Source organism: Camelina sativa, chromosome 11 (genome assembly GCF_030686135.1).
Source record: "Camelina sativa cultivar CO46 ecotype springtype chromosome 11, ASM3068613v1".
NCBI lineage: Eukaryota > Viridiplantae > Streptophyta > Magnoliopsida > Brassicales > Brassicaceae > Camelina > Camelina sativa.
Genome location: NC_141890.1, coordinates 27038482 through 27064410, shown reverse-complemented (window position 1 = coordinate 27064410; position 25929 = coordinate 27038482). Strand labels below are relative to the sequence as shown.

Below are 25929 nucleotides of genomic sequence, written 5' to 3'. Positions count from 1 at the left end.
TAAGTAGATTACACAAATTAAAGTCTTAAAATTGTGATTCAATTTCCTCATCTTCATCTTCCGATGACGATTCGTTACACCGAAATTCGTCTTTTGGGTCAGCGTCTTCGATTTCAAAGTCAATGTGCTCAACATTCTGACTTGTGTCTACCAAACTATCAATTATGATATCCTCAATAGTATCCGTCATTCCATCATCAGTTGTTTGCTACAATATAACAAGTTCATTTTCTCTTAACTTTCTTTGAACAACATGTCTTGGATTGACTTTTAGAACCGTGTGCCAAATTTTCCGAGGTCATTTTGTGTTTGGGTATGAAAGATAACACACTTGATCAGCTTGCGAACCTACAAATGTTTGCCAATAGAAACCTTGTGATATTTACATTAAAAATTTTGAGAAATAAGTTTAGGGTAAAAGAAAAGAATACCTAAAATGAATGGTTCATAATTTTGATACTTCTTTAATTGTAGCACGTCAACAATGCCTCCATCTTGAATTCGAGTGCCTTTGCCAATTTTAGGATCAAACCATTCACAGAAGAAAACTATGATCCTTAAATTCAAAAATCCTGGATACTCGAGCTGAATTATATTTTCGACGGTCCCATAATAATCATCTTCGTCATGTGCTTCTGAGTAATTTGACCCTCGAACACATATCCCATAATTCATTGTTTTTTTTGTTCTCCCATTGGCCTTCGTGTGAAACAAATAACCTCTTGTAAAATACATAGGCCACGACTTGACTTTATTTTCAGGACCTTCCACTATATCATAGACCCATGGAGGAAAACTTTCTGAACTTGTAGAAACTTGTACGTGTATATAATATAATTTTAAAAATATACACAAATAATATAAATTAAATTATTGAATAATAAATTCTTACATATTCACGAATCCATTTAGGAAAATCTTCTTCTCTTTTCGAGATGACTTCAGCCTCAGAAAGTTCTGGATCACCATATCGAATATGCACCTCCAATAATCTGTGTTTCACCAAAAATATATATGATTTCTTAACCTGAAACTAACCATGAAAATCATGTATATTAAAAATAAGTTAACAAAAAGCATACCTCTCAAGTGGCCTAAAATAGTCACAATTGCGCAGAACATATGCATGTGCACATTTGTACTCTTTTTCACTTAACCAAAATTCACTACATTTGCCACTTGGACGACCCACATGATTAAATATTTCTGGTACCGGTACAGGATAAACAGGTACTTCACTTTCATCATACCTCATCTCCCTGAAAATTAAATTTAGTTTACCATCATTAATATAATTGGAAGCGCATACTGAATTACCACAATTACTAATTAAGCTATACCTTCTTCGGTTTGTTGTAGATATGTTGGAAGCAAAATAGTGTTCTAAAAAATAAGTTATCTCATCATTTAAGTATGATTAAACTATTGATCCCGCTGGATATCTTCTGTTCTTCGCCTTGCTTTTAAGATGTTTAAAAAACCTTTCGAAAGGATACATCCACCTGTATTGCACAAGACCACCGAGTTGTGCTTCGTATGGGAGGTGTGCAGGTAAGTGCTCCATCACATCAAAGAAAGAAGGCAGAAAGATTTTTTTCCAAATTACACAAAATCATCACAATGTTCTCCTTTAGAATCTCAAGGCGGGTTTTTTCCAACGATCTACTGCATAAATCACGGAAAAATGTTCCAAGCCCTACAAAATTAAACATTATATCTTTAATTATTCAATTACTATTTTCAATAATATAACATACAAGAGTTAATTAATATATACCTGATAATGCAAGGTGCACATTTTGCGGTAGAAGTTCTGCAAATATAAACGGAAGCAGCCGTTCCATAAATACATGACAATCATGACTTTTCATTCCTGAAAACTTTCCACCGTTGATGTCTGCACAACTAGCTAAATCTGAAACATAGCCGTCAGGGAATTTAACCTCATGTTTGACCCATTCTAATAGGCATTCTTTGGCTTTCAGAGTCAACCTCCAAAAAGGAAATGGAGCTCTCCCTCCGTCATCTACATGCAATTCTTTCCGAGAGAAAAATCTTTTAATGTCCAATCTTGACTTCACTGTATCTTTTGATCTATCTTTAACATTCATAGTAGTATACATGATATTATCATGCATATTCTTCTCAATATGCATCAAATACAGATTTTGTCGTAGAATCAGATCAACCCAATAAGGCAACTCCCAAAACATGCTTTCTTTATGCCAATTATGCCATTTTCCATAGCCTTCCACTTTATCTTCATGACCATTTCCACCGCAGACAGATGTTTTAGGTGCTTTAGATTGCCTTATACCCTAATATATAACTTCTCCAGTCAGAGATGGCGGTGAATAGTTGTTCAAAGCATGCTTTCCCTTCCAAAAGTTATTTTTATTCTTTTGCAGTGGATGATTTGTAGGAAGAAACCTCCTATGACAATCAAACCAACATGTCTTTCTACCAGACGGCAACCAAAAAGCATTTGTATCATCCATACAAATAGGACATGATAATCTCCCATGAGTTGTCCATCCTGACAACATACCATATGCCGGAAAATCACTAATAGTCCATAAAAGCGCAGCTTTAAGGCTGAAGTTTTGATCTAACGAAACATCATAGGCTTCAACCCTGTTGTAGCATAGCTCCTTTAACTCGTCGATCAACGGTTGGAGGAAAACATCAAGACTAGCTCTTGGATGATTTGGTCCTGAATTCAGAATTGTCAGGAACAAATACTCACTGTTCATGCACATATCTGGATGTAAGTTGTATGGTGTCAAGATTACAGGCCATAACGAATGCTGTTTGGACATGCCAAAAGGATTAAAACCGTCTGTACATAAGCCGAGATAAACGTTTCGTGTTTCTCCTGCAAATGTAGGATGCTGATGTTGGAAATTCTTCCACTCTGCTGCATCAGATGGATGACACATTACTCTGTCTTCTGAATCATGCTCAGCATGCCATCTCATCGCTGATGCAGTCTTCTCTGATTGGTACATTCTCTTCAATTTATCAGTAATAGGTAAATACCACATACGACTAAAATGTATTCTATTTCTTCCCTCACTATCCTTGTACCTTGGTTTTCCTCAAAACTTGCAATGCTCCAACTTCGCATCTTCTTTCCAGAATAGCAGACAATTATCTATACATACATCAAATGTATGGTATGGCAATCCTATCTTTCGCATCAAAGACTCTGTCTCGTAGTATGAACCGGTTGCCTGATTACCCTCTGGTAAATACTCCGCAAATAATTCAGCCCATGAGTCCATGCAGGTTTCAGATAAATTATGATCTACCTTGTTGTTCATGAAACGAGCAGCCAACGACAATTTCGACTGACCTTCCCGACACCCATCATAAATTGGATTATTTGCAGCATCTAACATATCAGAAAACCATTTTGCATCTTGGGTAGGTTCTTCATGAACATGATATCCACTTTCATGTTCATGTTGATGATACTGATTAAATGGTGTAGTACCATGAAATGCATCATTCACCATACCAGCAAATACATTCCCTCCATTCCCTCCATCAAATTCTACTGACTGACCACCCCACGTATAATCTACATTACCATAATGACTACTCGTTCCTTCCCCAACCACATTATAATCCTCACCATGTTCAAACCATATATAATATCCAGGCGTGAATCCTCTACTATGCAAATGCGATGAGATCGTACGAGCGTGAAATGACTTTTCATTTTGACATTTAACGCAAGGGCAGAGAAACCTATGTCCACTGTTATGTGCTGATGACTGGTTACTTGCAAAAGCTATGAACTGATCTACCCCCTCCAAAAATGCCTTCAAGATATGATTCGTCTCTTGATCGATTCTGTTGTACATCCACTCTCGCGAATAATTCCACATTTTTCTCACTTTTTTTTTCTCTTTTTTTTCTCACTTTTTTTCTTCTCTTTTTTTTTCTCTCCTTTTTTCTTTCTCTGTTTTTTTTCGCTCTTTTTTTTCTTGTACCAAATAATGGAAATGAGAGGTGTGAGAAATGAGAGGAGTGAGCGGTAGCTTATATAGGGATAATATTATCACCGTTTTGCGACCATCTTATAAGAGTCACAAATTTGCGATCGTTTTCCGACTATTTTGCCACAATTATACGACCACTTAGGGACTACAATTATATGTCGGCAAAGTCCAGTACACCTCCTATCCTCAACATTTTCCACGTTTTTAACTAACTTTTGTTTACGACTACTTTGCAACAAAGTTATAACTGATACAGATAGTTACAACTCCGTCGCAATTTTGTGACGACATTGCAACCAAAATTAACGACTTCAAGTATAGTCGCTAACTCGTCGCTGTTTGCGACTATTTTGCAACTTGTGCTATAGTGTTTTTATAGTAGTTTTAATTTAGTCGCAAATGAGAAACGACTTAGCAATTATCTTTATTATTCGCATATTTAGGACGAATTAGTGACGATTTATTCTGCAGTGGTGTTATAGTCGCAAAAGTGTTAGAAAAAAGTCGCTATTTTTTGTGACCGTTAATGTGGTCGCAAATAGTAGTTTCAAAACACAGGTTTTCTTGTAGTGTAAAGCGTATGATCAAGTTTTGGAAATTGTTCATGGTTTGTTTATTCTTCTCTCTCCATTTTTGGTGGTTTAGGTACAAAATGTCACTCTAACTTTTTCAGCAATTAAATTCATAAGCTGACTCTCCAGATCCAGTATACTTTTATTGATATTTTGATGATCTATTATACTTTCATTGATGCAATTTAGTACCAATTCACAAAGTAGACTCATGTTGATTACTTGTCGCATGACTTTTTGATAGTAGAAGATTTCATTTCGTATGCATCTTGTTTGTCTTGAAAAATGGTTTGTTCACATATACTGTATGCAAAATATGTAGTTCACCCGGCAAGAGTCCCTAGTATTTGGGTCATAATCAGGTTCTTAATATACTGAGAATACTCCACACTCACATCATGCTATGACACATTTTATGTTATGTACCCGTTTTCTCACAGCATATGGTATTTTTGTACTTATACAAACGTTGTTTTTTCCGAGTAAAGATAGCTTAGAGTACAGTATTAGATATTATCAAATATGAGGCCAATCATCTACAAGAACATTTCTAAATTCAATTTCCGATTTGAACTTGTTTCACGTTGATCAGATATGACTCTTCTGTTTATTGAACAATGAGGTATGTGCTAATTATAATTACGAAAAATAGTTAAATTTACAAGCTGGGAATATTCTTATCTTTTCTAACTATGATATAAAAGGTTTAGATTGCATTTACATGAAAAGTTACAGGCAATTCATTGCAAGTTATTTAGTCTAGTGGTGTATTTTACTTGGAGATAGTTGTATATTTAAAAAAAATGTACTTAATTTTCAAAATTAGTTATGGCTTATTGGCCATAAAACTTTCATTTTGGCCACAAGTTAATCATACATATAAGAAGTTTTAAATATTTAAAGGTAAAACTACCCATTTCAACAAATTTCTCACAAGCATCATGTTCAAAGACATGGTTTTGGGTGAATTGTTCTTCATATGTCTTCTCCATCTTTTAGCTGAGTTTCTCTTCCATAACAGCTCTACCAAGACAATTTTCACTGCAAAATCAAAGCCATAAGAATAACCAAATGCTTTATGAGTTTTTGTGTTTTTGAAATCCATTGTTATTAGTTCGATTCTCTCTTTTTTTTTTTTTTTTTTTAATTTTGTTGTGCATATAGAAGTTCAAAACAAAAACCACCTGGAGCTTAGGTCGAGGTCAAACTTTCCAATCTCGATAAAATCATCAACGGTTAGACTGTAAAGGCTTTGCTGAAAATGAAAGAAACAGATAAGATATCTAACTTAGAGTTGCATCATCTTGTTTGTTTTCAAGTAATACCAATCAAAACGTCAAATGATATACCTGCTATATTTGGCCTATATCAATTGGAGCTTTCATTTTCGGCACATCCACATTTGCAGGTGTATTCAGTTGCCCATGTACGACACTTTGTGGCGACATACCCTAAAATAGTTTAAAAAGAGAAAATTAGCATAATTAACATGGATAACATACATTATAAAAAACATAAACACAAATTTGTTTGATATCATAAGATAAGATTGCCAAAGATGAGAATCTAACCTGATGGTTGATAGAGCATTTTTAAAATACATGATCAGCCAGTTTATCATAAATAACAGAATTTTTCAAGGCCTCATTTATATCACAACTTCGGATGGTGGTGCGAGAGTGTGATTGAGTTTGTGTCCAGGCACGGAGGGTTACCTCCTGAATGAAAATATCACAAGCTTTAGCCAAAAGAACAGGACTATTCCAGCTGACCATCTGAAAAAAAAAAATTATTTCACTCAACAATTTTGTTTTTCCAATAAAATAAAAAAAATAACATATTTTTTTATCTGTCACCCGTATTTCATGATTAGGTGAACAGTAAAATCACTAACAATAACATTATATAAATTAAACAAGATAATTTTTTTTATCAAAATGGAAATTTTGAAAAACTCCAAGAACAATCAACAAAAATCATAGGATTATCGAAAGAGACAATATACGTGAATTTTTAAACCTTGACTTGAGGATTGGATTTCATAACCCGTTTGATCCTCCTCTGAGGTAAATCAACCTTTTCCTGTAACCCTGTATCACCAAAATAACTCACAGAGTTTGGGTAAAGGTAAGCGGGAAAATATATTTGAGATCTAATTATTTTATATAAATATGTTTTTTCTGTGATGATGCTCTTAGCAATACTGAAGTGAATTACCTATGGAATTATGGTAAGCCCAAAACATCTCCAAATCTTGTTTTAGAATATCTCTCAGCCAAACAAAAATAATTTTACAATTTTAGTATAGACCTTCATACCAAAATGTTGAATACATGAGAAAAAAAAAGATTTCAAGCAAAAACAGGGCAAAATGATGATCAATTTTACCTCTCGGTTCGCAGGACAAGAAGGTCTTCTTTGATCAACTCTTTCCCTTCCGCTATGCACAGAAGGCTTGCCATATTCGATCATCATGCAAGATTCTTGCATAGAATGATTTGGAATCACAATTGATGTTGCAATGACTTGTCTCACCATGTTATATTTCAAAACAGATAAACAAAAACAATGAAGATGATGAAGAGAGATTTTGTGAAAAGCACACATATATATATATATATCAACCTAGAGCCATAACAAATAATAATTATCATTAAAACTCTGCCAATATAACTAGATTCACTACCTAATTGAGAGTCCTAAACAGGAAAAACAATTGATTATAATTAATATTTTGAAAATAGGATTATGTATACCTATTTGGGCTCATGAGGTTTGAATAAGAAAATCAGTCGCGAACGTTTTACGTGAAGGTCACGCACCATGACAATTGGTCATCATGATTTTTCTACGTGGCGCATGGCTTTCATAGAATACTTTCTTGACTAGTTATTCCTTATACAAGCGACACAAGCTCAAAGAGCTATACATTTACCAAAGTTGTAGAATTAATGTTCCATTGAGTTTTTTCCCTCCTTAAGATTCTTAATACAAGTATTGAATCTAGTTATATTAGCATTCTCTTAAATGATAATTACTGTTTGTTATGGCTCTAGCTCGATATATATATGTACTTTGCACAAAAGCTCTCTTCATCATCTTCATTGTTTTCGATTATCTGTTTTTGGAATATAACATAGTGAGACCGGTCATTACAACCTCAACTGTATTTCAAAACCATTCTATGCAAGAATCTTGCATGATGATGGAATATGGAGACTCTTCTGTGCATAGCGGAAAGAAAATAGTTGATCAAAGAAGACCTTCTTGTCCTGCGAACTGGGAGGTAAATTCATCATCATTTTCCCTTGTTTTTGCTTGAAATCTTTGTTTTTTTTTTTTCATGTATTCAACCTTTTGGTGTGATGGTCTACACTAAAATTGTAACAAGTTTAAAATGTTCACATGACAAGCCAATAGCTTACGTTAGGCCTGGGATTAGAAACTGAACCGAAATAACCGAACTGAACCGAACCAATATTTCAGGTGTTCGGTTCGGTTTTGGTTATGGCGGCTGAACCGATCGGTACTGTTTTTTTTTAAAAAAAAAACCAAAATATTTTGGTTATTTCGGTTCTGTTATCGGTTACCCAAATTTTTTATTTTATTTTTTAGAAAAAAATCTAACAAAACCGAAATTTACCCCTAAAATAACCGAACAATCCAAAAAAACTGAAACAAAAAAAAACCAAAAAACCCGAAATTAGCTATTAATAACCAAAAAATCCGATTTTTTTTCATTTAAACAAATTTTGGTTTTGAAATTTTAAAACCGAATTAACCGAGAAATCGAAATAACCAAACCAAAATTTACTTCGGTTAAGTTCGGTAAGATTTTCAAAACTCAAAAAAACCAAAAAAACTGAAATAACCTAACTGAAATCCCAGGGCTAGCTTACATTAATTCTAATGATGACATGTCTTTGCTCAGATTTTCTCACTCCACTAAAGAGAAACTAAACAAATGAACTAAGAGTGACATGTACACGATAAACAAATCTAAAATCAATTTAGAACCATTTGATACCTTGTAAAAGAAAGAGGTTTTTGAAAGCATATATAAGAAAAATAATTTATATTAAGTTCTCTAACCCAAAAAATTGTAGAACAGATTCTTCAGTTTGGCTATGTAGATGTTTACTTTCAACCACTAAAAAATCAAAACCTTTTTAGAACAAAATAAACTCTTCTTCCAAAGCTAACACTACCTAAGAGGATGTTGTTTTTCTATACCTGATAAACTCTCTTCAACCATTGCTTCTCCTTCATCATCTTGATTTTCACTACCAAGACATCCATCCATGTCATGTTGTTCATTAATTAGTTAAAATTTGCTTCTCCAGACATGCCATACATATTGTCTAAATTCGGTATTATCATTTCTATTATCTCCACTTTCCAAAAAAAATAAATCATCATCTCCTGTAAAAAACAAAGCATGGACATTTTAGAAATTGTTATAAGGACAATAAACTGAAAGTTATCACATTAGAATCATACCATCGACATAATGAAAAAATTAAATGGTTCACATATTTATTAAAGCAGCAAAATTATCATTTAATTATATTTTTCTGTCTTATATTTGAAATTCAAAGGGAAGTCTAACATCTCACTGTAACCAAAATGTAGTATATAATCCTCTAGTTTTTCTAAGAACACCTATGTGAACACACAAAATAATATTGTATGACTTAATACGTCCCAATGTGATATAAATGGTTTCTAAAGTCCATAATTTTCTGAAAACTTAAACAAAACTCATATAAAGGACACACCAAAGTACCTATGTCCTCCTCTATTTGTCAAACTGCCCACATATAATACTCATAGAATTGGATCGACAAAGCAAATCAAATTGAACATGAACTGATTAAAAAGAAAAAAGTAAACATGAATTGATATAATCAAATTGAGTATTAAATAAATAAAATTTTGATAAGAAATAACTATTAAACTACAGAGAAACTGAAATCACACTAAGTAGTATCCAAAGTTGAAAGCTTTCCTACAATAAAATTAACAGTGCATATAGGAAAGATCCACATACTAATATATTGTTCTACTATTTGCCTTACCACTCGTAACACAAAATACATCCTAATCTTTGGAAAACAAATCAAAATAGAACATAAATTTACATAAACTCAAGCACCTAACATTGAATTAAAAAGGTTGATGTTTTGATAAAGTAATCAATTGCAAGGAAAATATAGTAAATACTTCAAATCTTATCAATTACTGAATACGAAACATATACCCTTTTTGGAATTTTTCTTGGGTGACTCGAAACAATTAAACAACTTGTTATTATTGGAACTTGATGAGAAAATGGATGAATAGATGAGAGTGGTTGTCAGAGCATTGGGTTAGATTACATGAGACAACGAAAATAGGAAGAGAGATCGAAATTACAAGTTCTTGAGGGATAGATTTGTTTTGGACATGAGGATACTTTTTGTTTGATATTTATACAAGCCTATTATTCTCTCTTTCATTAGTCAAAAAAAGATAAAAATCCATTAATTAGGCTTTTAAGAATAATGAATCTCTTACTTTTTAGTTTTATAATTTCTATTAAGTAATTTACCACATACAATGCATGTAATTTATGGAAAGTTATTTTTAAAACTTGAAGTGATGTTGTATGCAGTTACATTGAACATTAGTCTCCCTAAATCATTAGTCAATATAAGATAAGAAATTCATTAGTTAGACCTTATAATATATTTTTTAAAGGTTTATAATAGGTCACTTTTAGCATGTATTTTAAGACAAGTTTTCCTTACACTTTAAAATGATGTTGTATGCAATCATATTAGTCTTTCTCTCAGTAGTCAAAATAAGATAAGAAATCCATGAGTTGGGCAACTAAAGGAAAGATATCTTTACACTTAGAGGATAATTTTTAAGTGATGTTGTATGCAGTTACATTAAACATTAGTCTCTCTCCCTCTCTCTCTCACATGAGTAAGACTTTATAGTTTTTCTTGTCATAATCATATATCATCACACATGAGTAAGACTTTATAGTTTTTCTTGTCATAATCATATCATCATTTCACCTCTTCGAATCATAGACCGACTATCCCATCTCGAATAAACCTAAGATAATTAACAACTTTGAATTAAAATTATAACCAAAAAATACAACTAAATTTATATCAATCACAATAATATATAACCAAAAAAACATAATTTACTTGTTCTTACAAAATAACATCAATCTAAAAAGAAGATTGATGTTAATTTGATTAATATTGAGTAAAAAAATATTTTTGCAGGATAAAGGAACATAGGAGAAGACTCCTTTTAAATTGATAAGAAAATTATGAGATTTGACATTTTATATACTCCTTCTGTTTCATAATATATGATATTTTAGAGAAGTATTGTTTCATAATACAAGATATTTTCAAGTTTTTCTGTAAATTTTAGATTAATTTCAAATTTTGTACGATGTCTTATTTATTTTATGATTAGTTAAACTTTTTTAAAGTAGTCATATCTTAATCTGCGTGTTTTTAGCTAAAACATCCTATATTTTAAAACAGCAAAAGACATTCTTTTGTAAACTATTTTCATCCATCTTACATTACCAACTTTGGAGTCTCTTTTTTATTCTAAGCTAATAATTTCTCTTCTAAAATAGACAAGTTTTTTGATATTATGTTGATATGTGTTTTACCTAAATTTTTTATGAACATAAGCTAAAGACAGAAAACCAAGTATTAAAATATAATCAATTAATCGAAGCGTATCGTGAATTTGTTTGTGTATTACAGTTTTGCCACATGTCACGTCTTACTGAGAAAATTTTAAAACTTTATATAATAACACTAACAAATTTTTATATATCTTTTTGACTAACTGTACTTTAAAAGCCAAAATTTCTATATTGATTTTAATATATTACTAGGTTTTGAATCCATACCGTGGATTTATTTGATATATTTTGGTGAAAATTATATATGACTGATGACAGTTCTAAAATATTATCTTGTAGAAAACTTTAAATTACTATTAAGGCAAAACTTTTATTTTAAATACACAATTTTTAAAAATTTTAAAAATCTGTTGTGTTAAAAAATCAAATATGATCAAAAGAATCGTAAATTTAGCTGGATTTAGCTGAACGTCGAGGCGAGGCGAATCTAACATTCGAACTAGTGATATGCATATACTAAACCATTTCTTTGTCGTGAGACAAACGAAACATTTAAATTAATCTAGTTTTTTCATATTTAATTGACCGCCACCATCTATGTCTTTGTGTTTTTTCTACTGTTTCTTACCCTTCATTTTCTTTCTCGTTATTTTCATTGTCAAATTTTCATGATAATTGTCATCATTATTTTTACTGTCCGATTCTTCATAATACTCTTCTTCTTCCTCTTTTTCGTCATCTTCCTCACATTTTTCTACTGAATAATCATTTAAAACTTTTTTTAGACTACCATATAACTTGTTAACTCATCAAACTCCAAGACCAAAATCATTACCTCTTTTCTAGTAAAATTTGTGCAATTCATGGATCTGTATAATCATTACATGCACTCAATTATTGATATTTTCACCTGTATATTTACTCGGTTATAGATCCACACATATTAAAACTTCTCGAACCAAAAATTTTAATACTGCAAAATTGCAAACTACTTGCAGAGAAAATAATATGAACACATGTATAGTTAATAAAAAAATGTGTGCTTGTCGTCGATCTTTTTTCTTTAAACATCAAAAATTAACTCAAACAACACAAATCAATATCTTGCGACGTTAATCCTTTTTACTTAGACCCAAAAATTTACTGAAACAATATCATATCACCTATAAAGTCATACAATAAAACATGTTTTACCTCATAAGAGATTTAAAGTACAAAGAGAGATAAATAAGATATTTTCAAGATATTAAAAATCAAATATAGAATATTTTTAATAATAGAGTTTAAATTTTTATAATATTTTAAAATTTACATGTAGTTTAAATATTTATAAAATTTTAATTTTTTAGTGTTAAATATTAGTGATACTTAAACTTTTGATAGAATTTAAATATTTATTATATTTTAAACTTTCTATGGGGGTATTTATAATATTTTTAAACATTCTATAGAGTTTAGATATTTATATTATTTTTGAACCTTTTAAAAGTTTATAATTGTAATATTTAAAACTTTTTAAATTTTTAAATTTGGGCGATTGTTAAATCAAACTTTCTGCTCATTTGTAGTTGAAAACATATTAGTCTTACTTATAATGCTTCTCAGCCATTGTCTAAAATTTTTCTAGCCGATATGGGACGTTGTACATACACTTATTTATGAGTATTTTAATATAGAAATTTTACATAACTTCAAAATATTGAATATTGAGATCTCTGATTTCAGTTGGTTGTTTAAAATATCTGAATATACAAAATTCTGGAAATTTTTAAAATTGTTAATTAATGACATGTCAAACTCCTATTGGATGTTTAAAATTCTATGTGGACAACTTTAGGAACTTATACTCTTATTTAGTATAGATTTTATTTTTTTAGTGTTAAATATTAATGATACTTAAACTTTTGATATAATTTAAATATTTATAATATTTTAAACTTTCTATGGGGGTATTTATAATATTTTTAAACATTCTATCGAGTTTAAATATTTATAATATTTTTGAACCATTTAAAACTTTATAATTGTAATATTTAAAACTTTTTAAATTTTTAATTTGGATGCTTGTTAAATCAAGCTTCCTGCTCATTCGTAGTTGTAAGCATATTAGTCTTATTTATAATGCTTCACAGCCATTGTCTAAAAAAATTTCTAGCCGAAGTGGGCATTGTACATATACTTATTTATAAGTATTTTAATATAGAAATTTTACATAACTTCAAAATATTAAATATTGAGATCTCTGATTTCGATTGGTTGTTTAAAATAATTCTTAATATAGAAATTCTGGAAATTTAAAAAATGGTTAATTAATGATATGTCAAAATCCTATTGGGTATTTAAAATCCTTTGTGGACAACTTTAGGAGCTTATAGCTCCTACTCTTATTTAGTATAGACTAGGTTTTGAACCACGCTACGCGTGGGTTTACTTAATTTATTTCGGTGAAAATTATATGCGATTAATGACAAATACATTATATTATCTTACAAAAAACCTTAAAATACTATTAATGTAAAAAAAATTATTTCACATAACAATTTTAAAAATTATAAAAATTATTAGTGTTTAAGAATCAAATCTAATCAAAAGAATCATGAATTAATCTTGTTTTTTCTTCCACTACCTATGTCTTCGTGTTTTCTTTTTCACATTCATTATTTTCTTACTTTTCATTTCATTGTTAATATTTTATGATAATTCTCATCATTACTTTCACCATCCGCTTATTCGTTATACTCTTCTTTTTCCTCTTATTTGTCATTTTCTTCCACTGAATAATCATTTATATATTTTTATATTGTTTTAAAAAATTCTATAAAGTTTAATACTTTTCATATTTGAACCTTTTAAAAGTTTTAATATTTCTAATATCTTTAAATTATTAAAATTTGAGAATTATAATATTTCAAACTTTTTAAAGGTTAATTTTTTTTTCCAGGTTTCAATACTCATAATATTTTAAAATTTTAAAATATGAAATATTATAATATTAAAAAAGTTTTAATTTGCTCAAATAAAAAACCGAATTAAATCGATTAAAATTTTTAAATTTGGACGCTTGATAAGTCAAGTTTCCTGCTCATTCGTAGTTGAAAACATATTAGTCATTATTTATAGTGGTTCTCAGCCATTGACTAAAATTTTTTAAGTCGATGTGAGACGTTGTACATACACTTATTTATAAGTATTTTGATATAGAAATTTTACATAATTTCAAAAATATTAATATTGAGATGACTGATCCCGATTGGTCGTTTTAAAAACTTTAATATATAAAATTCTAAAAATTTAAAAATTGTTAATCTGTGATATGTCAAATTTATATTGGTAGTTTTAAATCCTACATGGACTATTGGTGCTTTAAAAATCCTATGTGGACAGCCTTAAGAGCTTATTTAGTATAGATTTTATAATTTTTTTCTTCAGAAATTTTAATATTAAATCGGTATAATAGCAGTCACAACCTGCTTAATATTAAAATAAATTGTTGGGAAATCATAAAGTAATCTATGGCGGTTAGATACCACTAAATTGAGGATTATACACATATTACCCATTTTTTCCATCGTTTGACCAGAAAACAAAAAGAAAGCAAATTCACAAAGCATCCTCTCCATGCGTTTCATATGAAACTCACAGATCCCTCAAGCATTCATTGACATTGTCATGAAGCTTTCGTTCCAAAACTTCTCCACAGATGTTACCCATCAAATGATAAAACGCCATAAGCTCTGAGAGTTGCTCAATGTTCATCTTGTTCATCATATTCCTAGCCATTCTCTGCTTGTCCTCGTCCACTTTCAACTTTTTCATGTAAGATCCTCCGTTCCTCACCGTCGCTCCCATCTCCTTTAGCCTCATCTCTTGCTCCGCGCTTAGCGCCGTGTTTGACTACACAAGTCACACCATACACAAAAGAACCAACTTAGCAAAACATAGACAACAATTCAACCACGATAAAAGTCCCACATGCATGTTTGTTTCCCGCAAGGCAAAATCAGAACCAGCATAAAATGGGCTGATCTGGTCCGAGTCTCTTCGGCCCATCACAACAACCATAGACATCATCTAAAGTGAATGCTATATTTATATAAACTAACTATTATTAAGTGACCCTTAAGGACAGCGAAAGGCCAAGCAAGTTTCTATACCATTTTTTGCCTCTTGCAAACAAGATTATGTAAAGTTGAGTAAAGAGATTTAGTGGTCTTTTTACCTCAAGAAACTCGGCTCCAACTTCGAGTTCCGATACTCTTGATGGGTTCTTACCAGGTTCTCCTCTAACGTACATACACTTTGCAAGTGAGAAACTCCGAACCAGTATCTTTCTTTTATTCTCCATTTCTCTATCAAGCTTCAACGTCTTTGGAACTGACATTGAACTGTTCAGCTTCTTCTGATACGCAATCACAGCCTTTGCAAACTCCTGCAAGTTACATCAAAACCGCATCAAAACTCAAGTTCACAACCTCTTTATAGTTGCAAACGTAAACTAACTATCTTCAAGAACACACACAAACCTGATATGCAGCAGGGCAACCAGGATAATCAAACTCATCAAGATCATGATGTCTCATTCTCTCAGGGTGAAACTGCAAACCCATTATGAACTTCCCTTCTTCAGGATTGTAAGCATCCGGATCATAAAACCCTTCCATTAAACCATCAGAAGCAAACGCCATAGGCACAAACCTCTGTGCCAATCTCTTAACACCTTGATGGTGATAACTATTAACCAAAATCTCCATATTTTCACCATCCAACGAATCTTTAAACCAAGAATGAAGTGGACTGTTCTCAACAATACTCACAACATGTCTGTGTCCATCATAGTTATCATAATCAATATGCTTCGTTCTACGTTTTTCCGGTAACTTATTCGTTAGCTCTTTCTCTAAGTCTAGATAAAGAGTCCCACCACAAGCAACATTCAGAATCTGCCAAAAAAAAAAAAAAAACATCTCACCATTAACATTTGTCTGTTGCAAAGCTCTAAAGACAAAAAGACAAGATTAGCTTACTTGTGATCCTCTGCAGATTCCTAAGTAAGGAATGTTCTGTTCAAGACAAAGCTTAGCAAGACCTAACTCAATAGAATCTTTCTCTTTATCAATAGATGTATCACTCGCATGTGTTTCCCTAATCTCTTGAAGCTCCTCTGGTGAAAGAGAAGATATCTCAGATTCGTAAAGAGAAGGATCAATATCTTCTCCTTCACATAAAAGAACACCATGTATTGGTTTAAAGCTCTCAAGCAACATGTGAACACCAGTGACTCGTGGTACAATCACTGGTACACATCCGTAACGTACTATCAAATCAAGATGGTATTCACCTGGAACCCAAAATCAAAAACAAATCAAAATCAAAAACAAAACCATAAAATAAACATAACCCATATACATAACATTAAGAAGTTTCGATTTTTAAATGAAAAAAATCAGAACCCATATGCATAAATTTATAAAGTTTTGATTTTTAATATAAAAAACAGAGCCATGCATGAATAAATAGCAAAAAAAAACAGAGCATAAAAGGTTCGAACCAACGAAATCGACGAATTTGTTTTTACGAACGGTGCGTCTGGAGACGACGAGGACACGAGGGAGGATTTGAGAGAGATCGTTCACCTTTGGATCCATCTCTATTGTTCCCATTTTTTAAAAACTAACCCAGAAAATGGAAAAAAGTGAAAAAATAGTTTTATGTGTTTGTATAAGATCCGATGTGACGTGAGATTGAAACAGAGGAGAGTTCTCGTGATAGAGATAGAGAGGAAGCAAAAAGGCTAATTTATAGTGAAAAATAAAAGCCGACTTGGATTATCTTATTTATTAACGATTTTTTTACAAATTTATAAAAAATTGTTTTTACAGTTTTTTTTGTTTTTGGTTTTAGTCGTTGCATTGGAGCAATACAGAAAGAAACAGGTCTTATTAAGCTTGCTGACTATATTGGAATTTGGAAATGGATAAATCAATTTTGGAAATTTTTAATTATTTTTTAAAATGAAATGAGTTAATGAGGAAATGAATCGAATTCAAATACGTTGTGTCTGGTTAACAACTTCCTCAGATCAAATCTAAATATTTTTGAGTGGCCCTATGTAATTAATTTTTATCTGGCCCACTTTAGTAATTAATAAAAAAATATTTTGCTTAATTTGCTTGTGGAATATGCATAAGATAAGGTAATTAAAAATTAATTACTTAATAGAGAATATACATTGTATAGAAACAAATAGGATGAAATTCTTGATAAGATTGCCACATTTTCATATGTGTTTATTTCTTCTCAAAACTTGTATCATTAACTAAAATTTTATAAACTTAAAATGACGAATTTTGTTTTCCTTTTTGCAGATTAATATCAGTCTACTAATTAATATAACTTTCCAATGGTGGTTTAGAGAATTTTAATAACTTCATTATTAGTAAAGAATAATTTTGTTTTCAAGAAAACACAGCTACAGATTTGTAAAGTGTATCTATTAATTTGAGTCAGCAAAGGTTTAAGACACGTGATGTGGGAAGGCTGCTTCTATGGTCCGCCTCATAGCTGACGTATCAACATCTACGTAAGATTACTAGTATCAAATAAAATGCAACAAGGATTCAGGCTATTTATGTAAAATAAATAAAATAATAATGAAAAAAACACTATCAAAGTAATTCAACTTTTGTTCTTGTTAGTTGTTAGTAGTAATTTTCAGAAGTGATTATTAGAAAAAGTTATCGACTCTAATTGACATCTTTGTATCTCATATTCACTCTCATGAAAGTTCACTATCATGATTTTCTTATTTTATAACAAAATGTAAAAAAAACGATACATTTATGTTTATTAAAAAAACAACCATTTTCGTTTGATATTAAATACATTATACATGAATATGACGATTCAAAGTTACGTTAAACCGACTACGTTAACGAACATTTACATTGATTCATAGATCTCCAATTCAAAGAATACATAAAAGCATTTTTCAAAAAAAAAAAAAAAAAAATACATAAAAGCATTGATTCTCTAAGGTGGCTAAACCGACATGGATGACAGAGTTGTGTCCTATTAGCTTGTGTAATGTGGGGTACAAGATACTCCCAAAAGTTTTGTGTCAATGCCTTAACGTGCTTTTACCTGGTCTAATTTCGGAGACACAATCGGCCTTTGTTCCGAGTCGTTTGATCTCGGACAATATATTGATTGTTCAGGAGATGTTTCACGGGTTGCGGACGAATAAGTCTTGTAGAGGAAAGTTTATGACAATTAAGACGGATATGAGTAAGGCGTATGATAGAGTTGAGTGGGGTTTTTTAGATGCTTTACTACGAAAAATGGGTTTTGCGGAACGATGGATTTCCTGGCTTATGTTTTGTGTCTCTTCGGTGGAGTATAGGGTTCTTGTCAATGGTCAACCAAATGGTTTGATAGTTCCGGAAAGGGGATTGAGACAGGGCGATCCGCTGTCACCATACTTATTTATTTTATGTATGGAGGTCCTTATTGCAAATATTCGGAAGGCGGAGGCCGATAAGCGGATTACGGGTATTACGGTGGCAAACAAGTGCCCGCCAATCACCCACTTGTTATTTGCGGATGATAAGGAACAATGTGGGGTGGTTTTGGATATTCTAACACACTATGAAGCGGTCTCGGGGCAGCAAAATTTTGCAAAATCTTCGGTTCAGTTTGGTCACACGGTAGATGATATGGCAAAGACGGAAATTCAGGGGGTCCTAGGAATAACCAATCAGGGCGATATAGGTTCTTATTTGGGAATCCCTGAGAGTTTGGGGGTGGGTCCAAAACGAAGGTTTTTTCCTTTGTCCGGGATCGTCTGCAGAGTCGAACGACCGTCTGGTCAGCGAGGTTACTCTCAAAAGGGGGGAAAGAGGTGATGATTAAGTCTGTCGCGACGGCTGTCCCGACTTTTGTGATGTCTTGTTATCGTCTTCCCAAGACTATCACATCTAAACTGACTAGTGCAGTGGCAAACTTCTGGTGAAGTACGAATGGTCAGGCAGGGGGTATGCATTGGATCGCTTAGGAGAGGCTTTGTTGTAGCAAGCAGTTGGGTGGATTGGGTTTCAAGAGTGTTGATGATTTTAACACGGCTTTTCTGGCTAAGCAGTTATGGCGATTGATAGATTGTCCAGACTCATTGTTTGCAAGGGTTTTTAAAAGTAGGTATTATCGGAACTCCGATCCTACGGATCCAATACGGTTTTATTCACCCTCGTATGGGTGGAGGAGTATCGTATCTGCTCGCTCTCTGGTGAAAAAGGGCTAATTATACGGGTTGGCTCAGGGACCTCCATTTTGATATGGTCTGATCCCTAGGTTCCAGCTCAATTCTCGAGACCAACCTTAAGTAACGGTCCTTTTAAGGACCCAAATCTCCAGTTACCTGATTTGATTGATCGACGAACGAATTCTTGGCGAAAGGATCTGCTTACTCAGCATTTTGATCCTGTGGATGTCGCTCTGATTGAGGCAATTCCTCTAAGCAGCTGTTCCAAGGCAGATTATTTAGGATGGCACTTTACTAAAACTGGGAAATATACGGTAAAATCTGGGTATGAGACGGAACGTTTGGATGTCCAAGGTCCTTTTCAGGCATTCGGATCTGGTCAAGCAATCACTCCCCTTCTTGCTATGGTCTGGCAAGTAAAATGTCCACCAAAACTACAACATTTTATGTGGCAAGTTTTATCGGGTTGTATTTCGGTATCGACTAATTTGCGTCGTCGGGGATTGAGTTGTGATGTCGTTTGTACACGGTGCGAGATGGAGGAGGAGGATATAAATCATGCCATTTTCCTATGCTCGCCGGCCCGACAAGCCTGGGCTTTAGCTCATGTACCAGTGGGCCGCAACTCTTTCCGACGAACTCTGTATATGCTAATGTTGATCATTTTCTAGATCCCATAAGTCCGGGTTCACAGGTTCAGGTTTTTCCTTGGATGATGTAGTATATTTGGAAAGCTCGAAACGCCCGTGTTTTTAAAAACCAGGCTGAACGCCCTGATGAGGTTGTCCGGGTGGCGGAGGGTGAGGCTTTGTCCTGGCAGGAGGCTCAGGTAGATGTCGAGGGGGAGGAGTTTCCCTCCACTACTACGGGTCTAACACTTGGGTATAGAAGGGGTTTATCTCTTCCTACGATTTTTATGGGACAGAGATGTTATGTTGACGGCTCTTGGAAAGCGACAGATGTTTTTGCCGGTGCAGGATGGTGCTGTATTTCATCAGAAGGATCGCCCCCAGTGCTTGGAGCGACAAATTTCCGGCGAAGTTTATCCCCGTTACATGCAGAAGTTGAAGTCTTCATCTGGGCGATGCGATGTATGATTGGACATGACTTCCGGGATGTGGCTTTTCTTACCGACTTCTCCGACTTAGTGAAGATGGTGTCTTCCCCAACTGGGAGAAGTTGGACGACATTCGGATCGACAGGGAGAAGTTTTCTTTTTTTCTCTTTGATTTATGTTTCTCGTAATGCTAATGTACGAGCGGATTCTTTAGCACGCCAAGCGCGTGTGTCTCTGTATTATATTTTGTTTGTAGACAATTTTCCTCTTAATTGGCTCGTGTGAGCTGTTTCTTTTGTTAAAATTAAAAAAATAAAAAAAAATAAAAGCATTGATTCGGAGATTCGGACCATACAAAGGATGTCTGCGTTTCCGTCAAAATTGACATATGACGGATACTTTCGACTTAACCAAAGGATGTCAAGGACGGAAGGGCCCATGCAAAATTGTGTCTGCGTTTCCGTCAAAATTGTTTTTAAGTTTCTAAGATAAGATAATACATTATTATAAATGTTTCTCAACCGGTCAAATGAGGGTGTGGACCTTAGTGTCTGCGTTTCCCATTTACAATAATTACAAAAGACTTTAAAATCGACTTTAGGTACCCATATTATTATCCAACTCCTTTTCATAAAGAAATTGTTAATGGATTTTCTATTGAAAAGGTACGAGAGAAGCCTTAGACCCAATTTTTCATCGAGAACCCACACACTATGAAGTTAAATTAAAACAAAAATAAAGTATATGTCCTAGTAAGAAGTCCAAATCATATAAATGCCCAAAATAGGCAGCCCAATATCATGGAGATGTTGAAAGTCACTCATTTGCCGTGCCCAGACTAACCGGGGGTTTAAGGCGAGGTTGACATAGAAACTTTTCTTAAAAATAAATAAATAAAATAAATGTAAAATAATTTTAAAATAATATAAATTATTAAGAATAAAACAATATTATAGTCTTTCTTATATTTCAATAAATTTTTTTACCAAATGTTCATAATCTAGGTTCTGAAAATTTAAGAAAAAAGAATATATCAAATCATCACAATCATAATTCATAAACAAAATTAATATAAAAATAAATTAGTATATTAACGAAGACTTAGAAGCACCGAAGCAGGTTTTAACCATTTTAAAGAAAAAGAAGTAAATAAACAAAAGAGTTCTAAAGTAGATTATCATTTTTAAGAGGAATACATCTTCTTATGTTAAAGAGTCAAAACAAAAAAATAGAACCAATATTATTCATGATATAAAGGGCACCCTAAACTATTGTGATACACTATATTTTTTAGATTGGGGAGCCTTAAAAATTCTTTATATTTTGGGGGCCTGAGGCAAATGTCTTTTTTTTTAACCTAGAGGCACGGCTCTGATTATATACATCTTGTTGAGAGTTGAGACACTTGGAGTAATAGTTTTGTAAATTAAACCATTTTGCATTGTTTGACAAGAAACAAAAAACATTTTTGCAAGCACCATGTAATAGTTTGAAAAAAAAAAAAAGTTTGAAAAAAAAAGTTACCTATATACATGGTCTTTAGCCAGTATTAATCAATTTCACACATAAATTACATAGCCCTAGTGGTAAAGAAAAGAAATGTAACATATTATATGATCTAAATGCAAGAATAAGTGTTTAACTAATGAGAACCTAAAACTGAAAGTTAAAGACAACCTACTATATATTTTACGAAATAAAGAGATATCAAATTTATTTTCATTGATAAAAAATTATTATTCTCTATACGACGAAAATATTTTGAAGAATTAATTTTGCTATATTTACCATTTCATGAACACAAAGTAGTGACACGAAGCTTGATATTTGATAAAGTACATATTAGCTTAATCGTTTTCATTTGTATATCTCCTCCTCTAATAATTAAGAGTATGAACCTATTTAATTTTTTTTTTCGACCTCAAAAACTCCGTATTTTATTAATCAAGTTCGAAAAGGTTGGTTTCTAGAGCCAACCACTCCGAAATCTTCAAGTCTACATGGAAAAAAGATAACCTCGTGCTCGAGCACTTTTTGCAAGGCGATCGGCACGGACATTAATCGTTCGAGGAATATGAGAAATGGAAAAAACCAAAAACTTTGCTATTAAAACAGAAAAAGTATCTAACTCCGTGGAAAAACTGGGCCACTCATCAATCTCCTCTATGATTTTGATAATGGTCCCGCAATCCGTCTCAAAATGTACTGATGTCAGTCCTTGTTGTAATGTTGATTCCATTGCCCAGATTAAAGCCTCCAGCTCAGAGTGAAGAACCGTGAGTTGTTTCTTCGTACATTTCAGACCGTAAAAGGTGAAAGGACTCAGCAAAACAAAATCTAAACCAGCAAACTGATCCTTAGTCTCCCAAGAGGCACCTAGTTGGCACCTGACTTCTCCTATGGCCACATCTTCGTCCTCCACTTCCTCTTGTTGGCTGTCTACAGACTCCTCATAGGAATCAACTACCTGAGCCAGTCTCCATGCTACCGCTTCTGAAGAAGCAAGGTCCAGCGTGTCCATCGGGGAAATATCCTTATTGCTGAACATTTTTTCGTTCCTTGACTTTCATATGTACCACAAGATCCAGGGGAAAATCGCAAGCTCCTCCTCCGTTGCTTCTTGTTCCTTAGCTCGCTATAGCAGATAATCAAAGTTAACAAAAATGGAATCACTCGGGAACACTCCTGGAGCGGTTGCAATGTTGGACAAAGCCCACACCTGCAAAGCTGGCAGACATCTGAACAAGATGTGATTAATTGATTCCTCCTCGTCTCCACATCTGGGACAAGTCTTGTCTGTGCCACAGTGGCGCTCTACTAATCGACTATTTGCAGCCACACATCCTGAGAGAGCCTGCCACATAAAATGTTTAATTTTCTCGACGTTTTCGTTTACTAGACATGACTCTTTAGTTTGGTAGTGCTAGGTTCTAAGACCTCGTGGCTAGATTTTGTAGCAATAGCATATTCCGATCTGACTGTGTATTTTCCTGACTTTGTGTAACACCAAACATAATCATCCATAAACCTCCTGCTAGGCTGGAGACCAGTTATAAGAGGAATATCCATCGGGTCCACCAATTCGATTATCTTGTCCATTTTCCAAGTCTTTGACTCAAAATCAATCAGGTGGTTCACATAAAGGTTTGGGTCCCTGCCAGTGCCTCGATCTTTCGCTGGTCTCTCTGGTATTGTAGGGATCCAATTATCCAACCATACTCGCGTATTAAATCCTGAACGAATGTTTTTCCTTAGACCTTGCTGGAGTAAAGGTTTAGCGGACATCATGCTTCGCCACCCAAATGATGGGGAATTTGCTTTTTTTACATCCATGGGGTTTGAGTACCTAAAGTAACGCCCATTTAGTACTCGAGAGAGGAGAGATTCATTGTAACACAGAAGCCTCCAGAGCTGTTTAGCGAGTAGAGCCAGGTTTAACTCCTTTAGATCCTGAAAACCAAGCCCCCCTTGCTCCAAAGGAACGCTGATTTTTTCCCACGCCACCCAGTGCAGGCCTTTTTTATTGTTTTTTGTGCTCCACCAGAATCTAGCAATTGCTCCTCTAAGTTTGTTAACAATTTGTTTCGGTAGGAGGAAGCAGAACATGAGATATGTTGGTAAGGCTTGTGCAATGGACTTTATCAGAATTTCTCTACCACCCTTTGAAAGGAATTTTGCCGACCAGGAATTTATCCTAGCATTTAACCTGTCCTGTACAAAGGCAAAAACCTGTTGCTTGGAACCGCATATTGTCTCAGGTAGCCCCAAATACGTCCCCATTCCTCCTTCTTTTGGGATTCCAATCTCCCTTTTTAAATTCGCTTTAAGGGCATTGTTCACTTTATTGCCAATAAGAATAGCCAACTTTTGCTTGTTCAGTTGTTGTCCCGAAGCTGCCCCATAGCTATTTATAATCTTATGAAGCTCAGCACATTGATGGATATCAGCTCTACAGAAGAAGAGGCTGCGACACCGGTGGAGTTCCTTGGGCTATTTTTAAGTCTGTAATATGACCTTCGACCTCTGCACCATGAAGTTGAACTATCAGAGCCTCTGTACATAAGATGAACAAAAATGGAGAAAGCGGGTCACCTTGGCGTAATCCTCTTGTAGGGATTATATTTCCTTTTGCTTCCCCATTGATGATCACTTTATAAGAGACTGATGATATACAACACATAATCATCGTGATCCATTTATTATCAAACCCCAACTTGCGCATAAGTTTTTCTAAGAAACTTGGACCTGCATATTGGATTTGTTCGTACGGCATGGAAGTTCTCCTGTGCTAGCAAGATGTTATATGTGATTAGACGTCTAGCCACAAAGGCTAATTGGGTCTCCGAAATCAGCTTCGGGAGGGCTTTCCGCAATCTGTTAGAGAGGACTTTCGAGATAATCTTGTAGCTTACATTGCATAAGCTAATAGGTCTGAACTCCCCCATTTCTCTAGGCTTCTCGTTCTTGGGGATCATGCAGATATTTGTCTCGTTTAGTCTTGGATCAAAAGAACCCATCTCGAAAAAGTCCTTGACCATTTTAATGATGTCATTACCTATGGATTTCCAAAAACGCTAGAAAAAGAGGCTTTTCATCCCGTCTGGACAGGCGCTTTATCTCGATTAATACTAAACACAACCTTTCTTATCTCCCCATTCGATGGTGGACGAGTTAAAGAAGCATTTATCTCGGGTGTAACTTTTTACCTGACATATCTAAGGGCCTCCTCTACTCATGTAGTGGTCGAAGTAGAAAAAAGATCCTGGATGTATTGTGTCGCCACATGCTCAATACCATCCTCCGACTCCACCAACACGCCCTCTCTGTTTTTAGACTGTAAATACGATTTCTAGCTCGTCTTTGCTTTGTAATAGCGTGGTAAAACTTTGTGTTTCAATCCCCCTCTCTCAGCCAAGATGGCTCTACTCTTTTGCTTCCAGTACATTTCTTCCTCCCTAAAGGCAGCACACAACTGCCATTTCAGCTCAGGTTCTTCCTCAGTAGACATAGAATCATTTTCCTGTGCTTGGTCCAATTTATCCTTCAAAGTTTTGATTTTCTTCATCGCATTGCTCGGGTTCTCTCTTTTCCACAAGGACATAGTCTTCCGGCATGCTACAATCTTGGAATGGACATCAGATGGTCCTTTCTTGTCAACTGACCCCAGCCAGCCTAAACCACGTTCTTGAAACCCTGTTTCCCAAAACCTCTTATGTAAAATTTGAAATTCTTTTGCTGCCGACGATTACTTGATGCAATTCTAGCCAACACAGGCCGATGATTAGAACCCCATAGCTTGAGATACTCCACATTAGTGTGGGAATATAGGTTATGCCAATCCTCATTACCAACCCGTCGATCAAGTCTACATC

General features: G+C 33.7%; 3 protein-coding genes, 1 long non-coding RNA gene and 1 pseudogene across 4 annotated transcripts; 1 reads left to right on the top strand and 4 right to left on the bottom strand.

Moving 5' to 3' along the window:
- Positions 1-25: 25 nt before the first annotated feature.
- Positions 26-3044, bottom strand: LOC147934459 (uncharacterized; annotated as a pseudogene).
- A 2884-nt stretch (positions 3045-5928) lies between these two features.
- Positions 5929-6710, bottom strand: LOC147934458 (uncharacterized). Its single transcript, XR_015571244.1, has 3 exons — positions 6599-6710; positions 6151-6354; positions 5929-6030 (listed from the first exon to the last, which is right to left on the bottom strand). It is a non-coding gene; the product is annotated as an uncharacterized LOC147934458 (long non-coding RNA).
- A 7981-nt stretch (positions 6711-14691) lies between these two features.
- On the bottom strand, positions 14692-17166 carry LOC104728291 (putative glutamine amidotransferase GAT1_2.1). Its single transcript, XM_087470795.1, has 5 exons — positions 16795-17166; positions 16271-16584; positions 15770-16186; positions 15466-15675; positions 14692-15140 (listed from the first exon to the last, which is right to left on the bottom strand). The coding sequence occupies exons 1-5, from the start codon at positions 16904-16906 to the stop codon at positions 14883-14885; spliced, it is 1311 nt and encodes a 436-aa protein (XP_087326921.1). The 5' UTR covers positions 16907-17166; the 3' UTR covers positions 14692-14882.
- A 1417-nt stretch (positions 17167-18583) lies between these two features.
- On the top strand, positions 18584-20842 carry LOC147934457 (uncharacterized). Its single transcript, XM_087472639.1, has 3 exons — positions 18584-19045; positions 19590-19916; positions 20264-20842. The coding sequence occupies exons 1-3, from the start codon at positions 18584-18586 to the stop codon at positions 20840-20842; spliced, it is 1368 nt and encodes a 455-aa protein (XP_087328765.1).
- Positions 20843-22553: 1711 nt separating this feature from the next.
- Positions 22554-23105, bottom strand: LOC147934456 (uncharacterized). Its single transcript, XM_087472638.1, has one exon. The coding sequence runs from the start codon at positions 23103-23105 to the stop codon at positions 22554-22556; it is 552 nt and encodes a 183-aa protein (XP_087328764.1).
- Between the last annotated feature and the right edge of the window lie 2824 nt (positions 23106-25929).